Source organism: Garra rufa, chromosome 8, assembly GCF_049309525.1.
Source record: "Garra rufa chromosome 8, GarRuf1.0, whole genome shotgun sequence".
Taxonomy (NCBI): domain Eukaryota; kingdom Metazoa; phylum Chordata; class Actinopteri; order Cypriniformes; family Cyprinidae; genus Garra; species Garra rufa.
The window spans coordinates 24,855,854-24,870,226 of NC_133368.1; the positions used below are offsets into that span (position 1 = coordinate 24,855,854).

The window sequence follows — 14,373 nt, forward strand, 5'->3', positions numbered from 1 at the left end:
ACTTTAGTTCTGTTTGACTGGAGCTCTATTAGTCGATGGAGAAAGCAAAGTGAAAATCCAATACCAAATTCATAGTCTTTACTGCATCACAGCATCACCAAGGCTACAATTCCATCCTGCACTGTTGAAAATATGTGAGCCTGGGAATAAAAGGTCTGCTTAGTGGAAGCAGAACATAAAGAGACAAATGTAAACTCATTTTCATTAAGGCTCTGTCTTACCCCTGTGGCACACAGGCTTGTCAGACAGAACAGGAAGTGCAGGGACTTCACTGGACCGGTCTGGGGATGAAGTAGGAAGAACCTCTGCAGACAAGGAATGTCTGGATCTCCTTAGTCCTAAAGGGTCCCACTGTCCTCCAAATGACTTTTGTAGGTCAGTCTATTCTCTCTTTTGCTTTTATTTCTTTTTTATTTCTCACCTTTTCCTAAAATACAGGACTGGATTTCTGTTTTTGCTGGGGTAAAATTGACCACAAAAGAAAACTGATATATAAGTTAAATTATATTGGGTAACAGTCTTATTTGAGAGGAAAATAAGAGGTTCATTTCAAAAATTACCCCTATTATGTTCTTGTTTTTGGAAAACAAATCTCTTATGCTCACTAAGGATATATTGTGTAATATTTTTACAATTTAAAATCCATTCTCTATTTGAAAATGTAATTTATTCCTGTGTTGGCAAAGCAGCCTTAAGTGTCACATGATCCTTCAGAAATCATAAACATTTCTTATATATATATATATATATATATATATATATATATATATATATATTATCAATGTTGAAAACATGTACACTGCTTAATATTTTTGTGAAAACTGTGACATACAGTGACAAAAGTTTACATACACCTTGCAGAATTTGCAAAATGTTAATTATTTTACCAAAACAGGTGGGATCATACAAAATGCATGTTATTTTATATTTAGTACTGACCTGAATAAGATATTTCACATAAAAGACGTTCACAAGTAAAAGTAGTCCACAAGAGAAAATAATATTTGAATTGATAAAAAATTACCCTGTTCAAAAGTTAATTCATAATACTGTGTTGTTTCTTGAATGATCCACTTTGCTTTTTGTTTAGTGATAGTTGTTCATAAGTCCCTTGTTTGTCCAGAACAGTTAAGCTGCCTACTGTTCTAAAGGAAAATCCTTTAGGTCGCTCAAATCCTTTGTTTTTTTTCAGCATTTCTGTGTATTTGAACCCTTTCCAACAATGACTGTATGATTTTGAGATTCATCTTTTCACACTGAGGACAACACATGGGACTCGTATGCAACTATTACAGAAGGTTCAAACGCTCACTGATGCTTCAGAAGGAAAAACCATGCATTCAGAGGCAGGGGGTGAAAACTTTTTGAATTTGAAGATAAGGGTAAATTTTACACCCCTGATCAGATCCTTTAAAAGTCATGGCATTCACAAAAGAAACAGAAAAAAATACACTGTGCTTTGTGATATAAATTATTTATTTACATTACAGAAAAAGGACCCCATCAAGACATACAAATTAACTATTGGAAATATTACCCATACATAACCAAATAACAGGACTTGTCCTATCATGGTGTCCTAAAATTCTCTGTTTGTGTCCTGTGCCACAGCTGCAAGGCATCGTGTGTAGAACCCATTGTCCTCCGTTATATCTGCACCATCGTCCTCCATCCCTCCATCCTATCATCCAGCAGGATGTAGTGTCTCTGTGGGGATGGAGAGCGAGTTTCTTATTTTCTGTTCTCTGTCCAAACTACGTTTCCCATGATTCTCTGCTCACGGGCTCAAATGAGGCGGGTGGAGGCGCGCAGGGTGTTTTCAGAGTTGTAGTGCATTGTGTTCTGCTTCTGTCGGTTGATTCTGTTGGTCCGTGGGCACTTCCTGCAGAGGAAGGAAGCAAAAAAGACATCCTTATCATAAATGCAACTTGCCTTCAACAGACAACTCTACATTGTCTCTAATCAAAACAGTGCCTGGAAGGAAAAATCTCATATATTTCAGAGCTTAAAAAAGCTTTTGCTATAAAAATAGCTTCTTATTTAGAGTTTGATCTGCGATTTTTCTTCTGTATTAGTATTCATCACAGTTTTCCACCGATATGACTTGAAGCAGCACAACAGCTCACAGAATCTTTGCCCTAAAGGGGCTGTTTCTTTTACTGGGAAAGAGAATGGATAAATGAATACTGACAATGAAGCTAAATTAATAATGATTCCTAACGTATATATTTCTCTGGCCCATACAAATTTATACTGACAAATACTTTCTGACTGGAGTCTTTAAGTAATGTTATTATGATTTTATTCATAACATCTGTCAAAAGTACTATTCATTATTTTGGTTGTAATATGTTTATCGCAAACCGTTTTAGCATTTAAACCTTTGTTCAGACTATCCATAAATATATTTAAAGATAGGAAAAATTGTATTTTGACGAGTGATAATTATAATTTGACTAGTCAGAATGACAATTAGATATCTGCAAATATAATTGCACTAGTAAGAAATCGGATTTAAGATATCTGTAAACATTTTGACTAGTCAAAACTCAATTTAAGATATCTGTAATGGTGTTATAGATATCTTTAAAAGACGCGTCATATATCCGCAAAGGTAATTAGAGATATCTCTAATTCCGTTTCGACTAGTCCCAAATATATTTGAAGATATCTGCATTGTATTTACTCCTAGTCGAATCTCCTGTTGCGTGACGTGAAACTACATTTCCTCAGCACCGCCCACAGTCAGTGTTGCCAGATTGGGTGGGTTTCCGTCCAATTTGGCTTCTTTTGATCGGCTTGGACCGGAGAATAAGGCATTGGGCGGGTAGACAAAATTTGGGCTGCTTTAAAAAAAATTAAAAGCCCAATCAGCCGCTTTTTACTTCGCTTTTATCATTAGTCATGTTATTTTAATATGTTCGAGCTCAAAGTATCACAGTAATATAATGTGTAGTGCAGTCATCAACTCATTTTTGCTTAACGCAACCCTAACTGGTTTAGTTTAACAGAGACCTGTCAATCAATTTACGCCTTTTACGTTAGTGAGACGTGATGACTTGTGAGTAACGGGGTTTTGGCGCTATAACGGGCAAGATTTTGAATATGCAGCTCATTTATTCATTTTAAGTAATTGCGATGGCAAAGTGGCCTAAATATAAGTTACACGATAAAAAGTCTAAGTGACTCAAATCTCACATCGTGGATTATACGTGGTGAGAGATGAATAGAAGACTTATAAATATAATTGTAACTGAAATAAGAAAACAATTTAATGAACAGTTAATAAAAAAACAAAACTGAATATGGGAATGATGAGTCAGAAGATCTTTTACACCGTCCAGACTACTCTGGTAAACTTGGCATTGGCTGCTGGACTAAACAACAGTTTATGTTCTGCATATGTTGCATTATGTTCTGAAATGTGTACTTCATGAAATACATGCTCTGTCTGAAGATAAGGCACAAGACAAGGTTTAGCACATTATTGTTGGTAATTGTTCTTATTATTTTATTTTTTCTGTTCGATTATCATACAGTATACATCAATGAATAACGCATTTTTGGCTGTCGTGGGTGTGTGCATGAACGTAAATGCCAGCTACATTACATTTGTTTCTAATCACTTTATTGTGCACTTTTTGCACAGAAATTAGCATATTTTTACTGTGGACACTGAAAATGATGCATGTGTTTTTCCAAGGGTTAAAGTCATCGGTTAATTTCCACTTTGAAAAGATTTCTGGACATTGTAAGCATATTTTCGGACTGTTTTGATCCATATTCCTGTGAAATTGATTTATCTTTATTTTATTTTGTCATTATTCTTTTTTTAAAGAGATAAAAATGGTCCTTATCAACCTTGACATGGCAATAGGGCTGCAACGATTAATCGAACGATGTTGTGAGGCGCGTTTAGTCAATGAAGCCGGTACTTTGATTAGTAGTAAATCTCCATCACGTGCGTTCAGCTGGAGCGGCAATTCAAACACCCCGCCGTAAATCACTGACAAGCCACGCCAAATCGCGCTCAAAATCGAATTCGATTTTCAGCGCGATTTGGCGTGGCTTGTCAGTGATTTAAGGCTGTGTGTATTAACTGCCGCTCCAGCTGAACGCACGTGATGGGGATTTACTACTAATCAAAGTACCGGCTTCATTGACTAAACGCGCCTCACAACATCGTTCGATTAATCGTTGCAGCCCTACATGGCAATACAATTCTATCACATTATTTTGGTGAGCTTTTGGGCTGGAAATTGTCAACCCGATCTGTCAACACTGCTTAAAGATTAAGGCGGGGCTTAGCAAAGGGGTGGTTTGAGTACACAATTAAGATATCTATAAAATAATTTTGACTAGTCAGAATGTTAATTCTAGATATCTACATTCAAATTCTTCCTAGTCACAAAGCTGAATGCGGATATCTCCAAAGAAAGATCCTCCTAGTCGAAAATCTGATTGAGATATCCAGAATTAAATTGCAGATATCTTTAAATAAGTTTTTACTAGGAAGAATTCCAATTCAAGATATCTCTAATCAAGTTTTGCCTAGTCAAAAATCCAATTCAAGATATCTGCAACTGTAATTCGACTAGTAGTAAATTATTTGCAGATATCTACAAATGTATTTGTGGATATCTTTAAAAATGACGAATTAAAGATATCTCCAATTGGATTACGACTAGTAAAAAACCAGTTAGAGATATCTTGAATTATAATTTGTACTAGTGGCAACTCAATTAGAGATATCTCTAATTTCATTGTCACTAGTAAAAATGTAATTAGAGATATCTCTAATTACAGTTCTGCCTAGTGAAAATCCATTTATAGATATCTTTAATTACAATTTCTACTAGTCAAAACTCATTTGTAGATATCTGAAAATATTTTCCAATGGAAGTTAATGGAACAATATGACTAGTCATAAAAGCATTATAGATATCTCTAATGGATATTACGACTAGTCAAATTAACATTGTAGATATCTTCAATGCATATTATGACTAGTCACAATAACATTGTAGATATCTTGATTGCAATTATGACGAGTCAAAATTGCAGGATAGATATCTGGAATTGGAATTATGACTAGTCAAAACAGAATTATGACTAGTAAGGAAAAGAGTATTTAATGCTAAAACGGCTTGCCATATATGTTTGAGTGGGTCATTTTTGTGCCACTAGTGACACCAAATGGAATAGCAATCTTTGAGCTGCCCGAGTGGGTACAACACAACATTTGCTCAAACCAGTGTTGTTTTTGACAACCATCTTAGATTTAGTCTTAGTTTTAGTCAAATTTTAGTCACTTCTAAATGTGATAGTTTTAGTCCAATTTTAGTCGACGAAAAGTCATAAAGGTTTTAGTCTAGTTTTAGTCAAAAAAGGGGGAAAAGTAGTCTTTTAACAAATTAATGTAGGTCAGTAAGTATTTTGCTGTTGGGTAGTGTCACTTATAAGTTGTGAAAATAGCAGATCTATAGTTCAACTCAATGTGAGCTTCCGGATCGACTATTTTCACCAATAATTACAATAATGAAGGAATGGTTTTAGACATAAAAGACATATATTTGAAATAATGTGCAAACTGCCGCCATCATGGTTAATCGTCTGTGACAACAATGTGACATGTTGAGCACGTTGTGCGCTGCACGCCAGGTGGTGGGCGTAACCAAACAAGGATAGAATGCTAAAATGGTTTGCCATAGCCTACTGGTATGGCAAAGAGTATTTAATGCTGAAACGGCAGATACTTTTTAGGTTGTAATTGGCATGCACAATAAGCAGAAATGTGGTGCATTTTAAACGTCTGACGGACCACCCACTAACATTTTTGTCTATTCTCGTCTCGTCAACGAAAACTCACACACGTCTCGTCATGTTTTAGTCATCAACGAGCCATTTTTATCTCGTCATCGTCTCGTTATCGTCATGAAAAAAAGTTGCGTCAACGAAATGATTTCGTCATCGTCATCTTTGACGAAAACAACACTGGCTCAAACAATGGCATGAGTTTGGACAGAAATAGCTGTTTTACCAAATCAGACAATCAGACTTTTTGGAACTATTGTTTTTTAAAGAAGTGTCTTATGCTCACCAAGGCTGCATTAATTGATCATGAATACAGTAAAAATAGTAATGATGTAGTGATAATGGCAGTGAATGGGTGTTGAGATTTTGAAGCCCACAAACACAAACGCATCAATCAAGAATGCCTTTATTATCCCTTAAGCGCCATGTGGAGTTCTTTTTATTTTATGGATGCAGTTTTTTGGGCTTCAAAATCTCAACACCCATTCACTGCCTTTATAAAACTTGGAACAGCCAGTAAATTTTTTAATATAACTCTAATTGTCTTCGTCCGAAAGAAGAAAGTCATATACACCTAGGATAGCATTTCTGCTTAATATTTTTGTGGAAACCATGATACATTTTTTGTATCTTAGATTTCTTTTTCTTGTTTTTTTTTTTTACATTTTTTATCTTTGATGAATAGAAAGCTCAAAAGAACCACAATTATTTGAAATATGAATCTTTTTCAACATTATAAATTACATTACGGTGTCCTTGCTGAATAAAAGTATTTGTTACTTTAAAAAACAAAATCTTACTGACCACAAACGTCTATGGAGAAAGCAAAGTGTATATGTAGTATATGTAGATTGAAGATGGTCTGAGGTCTAATAATCCATCAATCACTTTTACATCTCTCATGATCCATTAAAGGGATAGCTCACCCAAAAATGAAAATTTGATGTTTATCTACTTACCCCCAGGGCATCCAAGATGTAGGTGACTTTGTTTCTTCAGTAGAACATGAACAAAAATATTTTACTCAAACCATTGCAGTCTGTCATCATATAATGGCAGTCAATGGGACCCATGGCTTTGAGAGTCAAAAAAACATACACAGACAAAACCAAATTAAACCCTGCGCCTCGGTCTGTGCAAGAAACTGAACAGGATTTATATCTTTTTTATCTCTGACCCACTGTAACGTCCAACTGTCCTGAGCGCGTTCACAACAGACGGCGCGTATCGCTTCAGTGTGCTCTGGCATAGAAGATACATGCGCGGAAGCGATCTGTCACGCATATACGTCTTTCATTGTTTAAACAGAGAGATTGTGGGTATGACGGCTACTCAAAATGTTAATTACTTTTGTTTATCCTGATTGTTGCAATGGATTAAAAACTAAAAGATTTAGTTTGTTTGCGCAAACTCATTCAGGAGTGTTGACTTTTCACTGACTCCCAACTTTTGAGCCTGATCGACTGAAATTATGGTTGCTTGCTCTTAGTCACGCGCCGACTGTTGTGAACGCGCTCAGGACAGTTGGACATTGCGGTGGATCAGAGGTAAAAAAAAAAGATGTAAATACTGTTCAGTCTCTTGCACAGACCGATTGTTTTGTGTCTTAACACCTCAATGTATCGTCACGAGCCGCAGGGTTTAATTTGGTTTTGTGTGTGTATGTTTTTTGACTCCCAAAGCCATGGAGCCCATTGATTGCCATTATATGACTGACAGGCTGCAACGGTTTACGTTAAAAATCTTTGTTTGTGTTCAACTGAAGAAACAAAGTCACCTACATCTTGGATGCCCCGGGGGTAAGCAAATAAACATCAAATTTTCATTTTTGGGTGAACTATCCCTTTAATTAGTTACCCTTATGTTGTTCCAAACCCATTCGACCTTTGTTCATCTTTAAAACACAAATTAAGATATTTTTGATGAAATCCTTTCTGACCCTGCATAGACAGCAATGCAACTACCATGTTCAAGGCCCAGAATGGTAGTAAGGACGTCAATAAAACAGTCCATGTGACATTAGTGGTTCAAGTATAATGTTATGAAACTAGGAGAATATTTTTGTGTGCAAAAAAAACTAAAATAATGACTTTTCAATAAATCTTCCCTTCCCTGATTATAGAGAATTGTACATGCATAGGTCATGGTACTCTCATGAACTTGCATCAAAGTCTGACATAGAAGTGAAAAAAAAGTTGAATCAAGTTGTTGTTGTTTTTGTTGTGCATAAAAAGTATTGTCGTAGCCTTATAATAATAATAATAATTTGTTACATTTATATAGCGCATTTTCTAGAACTCAAAGCACTTACAGTATCAGGGGTATTTCCTCATCCACCACCAGTGTGCAGCATCCACCTGGATGATGCGACGGCAGCCATAGTGCGCCAGAACGCCCACCACACACCAGCTTACTGGTGGAGAGGAAGACAGAGTGATGAATCAGAATATGGGGATTTTCGGAGGCCATGATGGTCAGAGGCCAATGGGCAAATTTGGCCAGGATGCCGAGGTCACACCTCTACTCTTTTCGAAAGACATGGGATTTTTAATGACCACAGAGAGTCAGGACCTCGGTTTAACGTCTCATCCGAAGGACGGTGCTTTTTGGCAGTATAGTGTCCCCATCACTATACTGGGGTGCTAGGACCCACACAGACCACAGGGTGAGCACCCCCTGCTGGCCTCACTAGCACCTCTTCCAACAGCAACCTAGTTTTCTCCCATCCAGGTACTAACCAGGCTCAGCCCTGCTTAGCTTCAGTGGGCGACCAATCTTGGGCTACAGGGTGATATGGCTGCTTATAATATTAGGGTTGAACCACTGATGTCAAATGGACTATTTTATCGATGTTCTTACTACCTTTCTGGGCCTTAAACATGGTAGTACCGTTGCTGTCTATGCAGGATCAGAAAGCTCTCGGATTTAATCAAAAACATCTTAATTTGTGTTCCAAAGATGAACGAAGGACTTACAGTTTTGGAATGACATGAGGGTGAGTAATTATTGACAGAATTTTCATTTTTGGGTGAAACAACCTTTTAACACATTGAACACATTCACTTTTCAGATGTGTAAAGTAAATATTGCAGTAGATGGGTGAGTTAATGCTGCCAGTGATTTAGATTTCACTACCCCACACACACTCCCTTCAACAATGACCTTTTCACGGAGTGTAAAGTGTGTTATTCTGCAGACTCCTGCTGGCAGGAACTCTCAGTCTATAAAGAGCTGCGAGTGTGTGCGATCTACCCAGGAGGTAGCTGTCCTCTGCTTTCCATCGCAGCTGCACAACCTGTGTGATATAATGCTGCGGTGTGTGTTTATACTCACCGGGTGATACACAGCACCACTACACATATGATGGCCACCTGCAGAGCTCCAATGACAGACGCGATGAGGACATAGCGGAGCTTTCCCGAGCCAGGCACCACGTACAGCACATTGTACTCCTTAGTGTCACACTGTGGACCGCTGAATCCTGAGTGACAGCTGAAGAAAAGAGAAAGAAACAGCGTTATATCCTTGTTAGATTAGAAGTGTGTGTGTTCTAGTCCTCTGTGGTTGTTTAAAGAGTCTACTCTCTCTGTAATATCTCTCTTCACACACATACCGCAGTGTTTCTCTCTCTCAAAATCTTTCCCTCAGAAACACCTGCTGTTTTACTGCAGCACCTGCCAGAGAGACTCTCCTGTTCTGTCTTATTATTTCTCTCTAGTACCTTTCTTTTGTTTTTCGGTGACTTTAAAATAAGTTTCACAACTTGAACAGCCAATTATTTTTTAATAAGCTGATGTGTGCAGTATTCCTGTTTAATACCTTCTTCTGTCCCAGTTTAAGCTGTAGAAAGGACTTGTAGATTGAATTCCTTTAAAAAATGTAACACTCAAACAATTAGTGTGTTTACATGCACATCCTTAACCCAATTATGCTTACTAAGCCAACAATGCAGGTCATAAACGGCTTAAAGGGGACATCGGATGCAAAATTTACTTTTACATGGTGTTTGTATATAAATGTGTTTTAGCAGTGTATGGATGTAACCACCCCACAATGTTAAAAAATTATTCACTTCCTTTTTTATTCCCCATAAAAACAACATTCTCAATTATCAAGCCGTTTTGATGTCATACTGCTCAGGCCCCGCCTACGACTGCTGATGGACTGTCTCGTATTAGAATATTTCCACCCTCAGCCAGTTGTACGCTGTCCACCATTTTCTCTTTATTTTCTCCTGACATCAGAGCCACTGAGGACGCAGTGGATTAGTTTTGTTTTTGATGGTAGCACACCACCAAATACACAAAAAAATGTAAGAGAGGGGCAGAGCGAGCAGTAGCTCATTAGCATTTAAAGAGTCATGCACTGAAATGGGTCACTGTGAACAGAGCTGTTTTTGAAAAGGTAAAAAGGGTATTGTTTGTGATGAATTTTAGCCAAAGTATTTCACAGAAAGTTCATAAAAACTGTAAAGAATTATACCAACTTGTGTAAAATGGGCTTTCGATGTCCCCTTTAAGCATAAGCCAGTTGTCACAGCTAGATTTTTTTGCCTCCTACTCTGATTTTGCCCAACATGGAAATACATTAACCTGCTTTCTGTTGATTTATTGAAGTGTGCATGTGTGATATGTGACAGGAACACGTCCTTACTGCGGATTTAAGTGCATCCAGACAGAGCAAACATGACAAAATTAAATTGAGTTAGATACTCAAATTATTATGTTTTGACATCACTACCAGGAAATAAACTGTTTTATACATAGTGTTGTAAACTTGGTTAACTTGCATTGCCAGGTTAATGGTTTGACGTAAACCGGGCAACCTGATCTCATGACGCGAAATACGCAATGCCATGTATGTTTGTGACATATTCGATGTGAAATGTCCACTGAGTGGCGCTGAAAGAGTGTTTGTTTTTTTTCCCCCAGAACAGATGAACATATGGTACGTTTTATGTGACGTTGGTTTTGTACATGCCACCGCAATTCTGACTTGAAATGTCCGTTGAATGGCGCTATAAGTCTAATGCTCCGTGATGTTTTAAAATAACGTTTGCACTACACCTAAACCTACCCGATAGTAAGAACAAAAGCGAATGTGATGTAAAAACGCAATAGCAAACATGCCGTTTTAGCTTGTTTTTTGATGTCTCATCTTTCAGCTCTTTCATTGTAAGTCTTGTTTTTAATGGGATTTGACGGTATTCCACATCCTAAGTCCAATTCTGTGCCGGCGGAGCAAGCTTATGTCTGGAAAGCAAACATATGGAGCTGTAATCATAACTGTGTACAAAAACAATTACAAGTGCCCACTGTTTTACTGGCTCTAGTGTTAATTTCTGTTGGAAACGGCAGTGATATGTACTTATTGGTAAGTATTTCACATCTTGTGATAATGATCCCACAGGTACGTTTTTGTTGTGAGATCAGGTAGAATCCGGGACAACAGGCTATATCAATAAGCTGATTTTTATGAGTTATCAGCATAGTAGTGTGCATGTAAAACATCCTCAATGACTGTTGGAGTCTTGGGACGGTGCTATATGTTTGTCCTATCAATGAAAGACCAGGATTAGTATAGTTAACTAAAGGTAAAACCATAAAACTTAAAAATATTTTGTTTCAGCTAGTTGCCAAGAAAACATGTTTCATTTTCATTTAGTTGAACTAAATTAAAGTAAATAAAGCACTAAAAAAACTAAAATCATAATAAAAATTCATAAAAACTATACAGACATTCTAATAAAAAAATAACAAAAATACACAACAAAATTACTAAAACTTAAATAATGAAAATGACAAATTCAAACAGTTAATAAAAAATATAATAATATCTCAATGATACTACACTCTAAAAAATGCTGGGTGAAATATGGACAAACAAATGATTAGGTTGTTTTGACTCAGCGGTTGGGTTAAATATTTAACCTAACTATCTGGGTAGTTTTATTTAACTGAACTAATTTAACAATTACTATACTTCTTGCTTAAAATTAACCCAGAATAGGTTTGAAATTAACATTTATAAATATGTTCAGTAAATTTACATTTATTAATAAGTTGAATAAAGAATAATTAAATAATACACATTTTTAATTGCTTATTAATAAATATTTACCTTTTGATTATTGCTGATGCCTCTAGTAATTATGTGTCTAATTTACAACCTATTTTGAGTTCATTTTAAGCAAGCCATATAGTTATATTAAAACAATAGTTAAGTTACATAAAACTACCCTGAAGGTTGGGTTAAACATTTAACCCAAACGCTGGGGTTGTCCATATTATACCCAGCACTGGGTGGCATTTTTAGTGTAAAATTCACTTTAAAAAAATACTAGGTTATTTCAACCCAACTTTGGGTCAAATATGGACTAACCCAACTTTTGGGTTAAAAATTGTTAATAAAAAATTTAACCCAATGGTTGGGTTACTCCATATTTGACCCAAAGTCGGGCTAAAACAACCCAGCATTTTAAATTATTCTTCTTAGCTTGAACACTAGGGGGAGACAAAGATCCATGATATAGTGTTACATACACAATCATAGAAGGTTTGTGCCTGGACACACACACTGATTCACAACGTATTTTTGTAGACAGGATACGCTGGCGTGATCAGACACATCATGAGTGTGTATGAGTGTGTGTGTGTGTGTACCTGCAGGACGGTGTTGAGAGCATGTTGGGATATTCACAGTCTCCGTGAACACAATAGTTCTTATAGTGCTCAGGGCAGGGAATGTACAGCCCTCTCGCCACCTCTGAAACCTCAGGCTTCTCCTCTATAATTCAAACACAGTGGGTCAGAGCAGCAAATTCAAGGGCACTCCAGAACCAATATGACACATATATTAAAATCAGTTTAATAAACACACAGCCACCTGTGTAATCTGTCCTGGCATATTGTCCATCTCCTGCTTTGGTGCCTGTAATCATGTCGCCTACAGGATAGAAATGAATTCAGATGTAAAAATGAACAGATCTGCTGGTTACATAATACAACATTGTTTTTTCTCATTTGTGCATTGTCATTTTGAAGATGATATCTGGGAAATTGCTATATTCTGGAGACTAATGATCATATGAACATGAATGAACTTGATTATGTAAGAGTGATTTATAATGGTCATCTTTACATGTGTTCTCTGCTGTTGTCTTATATAAATGCAAATTGAATTGAAGACAACATCATGTAACAATGTAAGAAATTACTAGATTATATAAAGCAATCATAAACGATTGTAAATCTGTTCCTCTTACCCTGACAGTGACCCAGGAACTTGACCTCGATTCGTTCCTGCCGCTGACACGACGCCTCTTTTACCTGGCAGGGGTTGTCATAGGAGCGGCCGTCCGATGCGCACACAGGGTTAAAACTGATGTGGGAGCAGTCAATGTTACAGACGCACCTGTATCGTGAGAAACAGCATAGTAAATGCCAATTACTGACAAATCAAAGACCGTGAAAAAAATCATTAAACAAGTGTCACACCTTGTTTGATCAAGCTGTCAGCTAAGAATAACACTTCAGACATGCTAACTGGGGACTCAAAGTAATTGCTGCAGGGGATTTGGTGTTTCACATCTGATATTTATGCAAAAACGTCACTATTCAATTAAGATTTTTCAGGGCCTCTGGAAATAATGCAACCTTTTTGGCCTTTTACCAGTTTTTTAAATATATTAGGAGAAAGAGGAAAGGAAATGATGGAGGAAACAGTCAAGAAATGTCACAAAGCAGATTAGAAGGCTGGTCAGCCAACTTAATCTCAATCTCTATCTCTAAGCACTATAGCACAACTATGATTCAATTGTGATTCACAGGCTCTGTTTGGGCAAAACAGATTCATTTGGGCAGATATTTGAGTTATGATGTCAATTTTGTGTGCATGTGATTCAGTGTCCCTGCTGAAAAAACAAACAAACAAACAAACAAAAAAACAAAACAAAAAACCCCCAGCTAAACCCAGCCTAAAATGGTTGGCTGGTCTTAGCTGGTTTAAGCTAGAAGTAGCTGGTTTTAGCTGGTCTCCCAGCCTAGCTAGGCTGGTCAAGCTGGTTTTAGCTAGTTGTTCCAGTTGATCTTCCAGCCTGAGCAGCTAAGGAAGTGGCCAAAACCCCTCTAAAACCAGCCTGCTGACCAGTTATGTGGATGTATGCAGCAGGGGTATGTTTTGATTCGTGAAAAAGAGGCAGCTCATCAGTTTGAATCAAACTGCTCTAGTCACAGTGGTGTTTTTGGCTTGCAGTCTGCAATGAAAACTTAATAGAAAGATGTTATTTTGTGCTACACCATCTTTTTAAAACATCATGTTATATATACATTTTAAGAATCATCACAACAAATGCATTTCTGAAAATAAAATAAAGATAATTATGTGTCATTCAAAAGTTTGAGGTTTGTAAGATTAGGCCTATTTTTATTTAATGTTAAATCGCTTGTTAACGAAGGCTGCATTTATTTAATCAAAAATACTGTAAAAGTAATGTTGTGAAATATTATAAATATTAATATTAATATTGACTGATTAATATTGATGGCAAAGCTGCATTTT

At 36.7% G+C, this 14,373-nt stretch overlaps 1 protein-coding gene across 2 annotated transcripts in view; it reads right to left on the reverse strand.

Annotated features, from left to right (window-relative positions):
* Positions 1-1,474: 1,474 nt before the first annotated feature.
* Positions 1,475-14,373, reverse strand: part of tmeff2a (transmembrane protein with EGF-like and two follistatin-like domains 2a) — a 108,039-nt gene continuing 95,140 nt past the window's right edge. For both annotated transcript variants that reach the window (XM_073846302.1, XM_073846301.1), the window contains exons 6-10: positions 13,079-13,227; positions 12,700-12,759; positions 12,477-12,600; positions 9,148-9,306; positions 1,475-1,882 (exon numbers count right to left, since the gene is read on the reverse strand). In XM_073846302.1, the coding sequence (XP_073702403.1) occupies positions 1,786-1,882; positions 9,148-9,306; positions 12,477-12,600; positions 12,700-12,759; positions 13,079-13,227 (589 nt within the window). In that variant the 3' untranslated portion in view covers positions 1,475-1,785. The remainder of the gene's footprint in view (positions 1,883-9,147; positions 9,307-12,476; positions 12,601-12,699; positions 12,760-13,078; positions 13,228-14,373) is intronic.